The sequence below is a fragment of the Echinops telfairi genome, unplaced genomic scaffold (genome assembly GCF_000313985.2).
Source record: "Echinops telfairi isolate 266 unplaced genomic scaffold, ASM31398v2 ScPeMD7_1;HRSCAF=3_0, whole genome shotgun sequence".
Lineage (NCBI taxonomy): Eukaryota > Metazoa > Chordata > Mammalia > Afrosoricida > Tenrecidae > Echinops > Echinops telfairi.
The window spans coordinates 8,771,531-8,773,270 of record NW_022103896.1 but is presented as its reverse complement, the minus strand read 5'-3'; the positions used below and the strand labels follow the sequence as shown (position 1 = coordinate 8,773,270).

At 59.8% G+C, this 1,740-nt stretch overlaps 1 protein-coding gene across 1 annotated transcript in view; it reads right to left on the bottom strand.

The window, feature by feature from the left end:
- The window catches only part of OC90 (otoconin 90), a 23,460-nt gene that overhangs the window by 9,987 nt on the left and 11,733 nt on the right, over window positions 1–1,740 (bottom strand). Inside the window, exons 6-7 of the mRNA XM_004697646.1 lie at window positions 959–1,087; window positions 779–820 (exon numbers count right to left, since the gene is read on the bottom strand). Of these exons, the coding sequence (XP_004697703.1) occupies window positions 779–820; window positions 959–1,087 (171 nt within the window). The remainder of the gene's footprint in view (window positions 1–778; window positions 821–958; window positions 1,088–1,740) is intronic.

Here is a 1,740-nt window from a genome sequence, read left to right as displayed (position 1 = left end):
GTGCATATATGCACACCCACAACTACCCACACCCCTAGGAACATGCTCACACAGGTGTATACATGAACACTGTACATGCACATTTGGACATACACATATGCACAATATCCATACATGTGCACACACACACTCGCACGCGCGTGCGCGCACAGACACACACACACACACATTCACTCACTCCCACCTTAGCCTCCCCTGGCAAGCACTGCAGGACATGTTCTGGGAGAGGGAGCCCTGCCCCAGGAGACCCATCCTTGGGAGTTCAGGCTGAGCATTTGAGGAACTTTGGTCACCCTGAGTCTCCCAGGATGCCTGGCCGAGCCTTGGCGCAGTCCCTTGTTGGACCAGTGAGCAGTGTTGGAGCCCAACCCTGTCCACACAGACACTTGGAAACCACCGCCCCGTCCCAGACTTCCTCCCCCCATCAGACCCAGGCTGCCCCCTCTCTGTGGGCTCTAGGGATACGGGAGGAAGGGGATCAGGGAAGGCAGCAGGCCTGCTCTTGGAGGACCTCCTGGGAGGGAAGACCAGGGGAGCTGGCCTTTACAGCTTCGCCTCCCTGGAACAAAGGGCCAAGGTTTGCACGGAGCCTGTGAGAGTATGGGTGCTGGAGTGGGGTTATCAGAAGCGATCGCATCTCCTGGCAGGGGGGTGGTGTCCTCTGTGCCAGCTCCCATGCCCAGTGCAGCAGGCTGAGTGGAGGGGTGTGCCCACTGCCTCTGCCACCAGTCCAGCCTCTAGTGGCTGAGTAAGTGCCAGCTCCCACGGAAGGCCTTACCGCTGGGCGAGAGGGTCGCCGGCTCTTTTGTGCTGCTTGTCTCTGGAATACAAACCCATGAGCAACAGCTGTCAGAGGGGCGGGCCGGGCTGGGTTTCTGACACCAGTCATGGTTGGCCCCTGCCCCAGCTCCCGGCCCTGCCCCTCTACCCGCCATGGCTGCAGCCCCGTGCTTCCTACCTGGAGTGTGAGCCAGACAGGAGGAGGTGTCCAGGTGGCGCAGGGAGGAGTTGACGCTGGAACGAGCCAAGCACTCGATGGCGGCTTTGTCACAGGTGCACAGGAGGTGCCCACAAGGGTCGGGGGACTCTGCACGGAGCAAGGGGCACAGCTGGTTGGCAGAGTGTTCTGCCCAAGGGGAACGCAGACTCCTCCTCTCCTGAATGTCGACTCGGCCTTTTCCCTTGCTTGGGCCTTTGGGGGACCCACCCACCCGCATCCTTTCTCTCACACTCTCACAGGGATCCATCCATCCATCCATCCATCCATCCATCCATCCATCCATCCATCCATCCATCCATCCTCTGGTGCTACTTTCAGAACATTTAGTGTCAGTGCTTATCTCCTGACCTGTACTCTACCAGCGTTGACCACACTGCCATCATCTCTGCCTGGCTTAGACCAGTGGCCCTGCTGCCTTCTCCCTTGCTGCCCAGTCTCGCCTCAGTGAGCATCAGCGCCATCTTCTCAAAACACACACCCAGCCCTGCCCGGTGCTGTTGGTCCCAGTGCTCCAGTGGAGCCTGGCTTCATGCGCCCTAGAGCCCTCCCCAGGCTTTGTCTCTCCTGCCCCATCTCCCCTCATCGCCCTCATCGCTCCCTTCCAGCACCCCAGACCTCCAATTGCTCAGGCATACCTGCCATCCACGAGCTTCAGGACCAGTTGGCCGGGCTCTTCCCCCAGGTCCCTATGTACAGGGCCTCCTCCTACCTGGTCACATCTTTGCCCAACGGTAACTTCT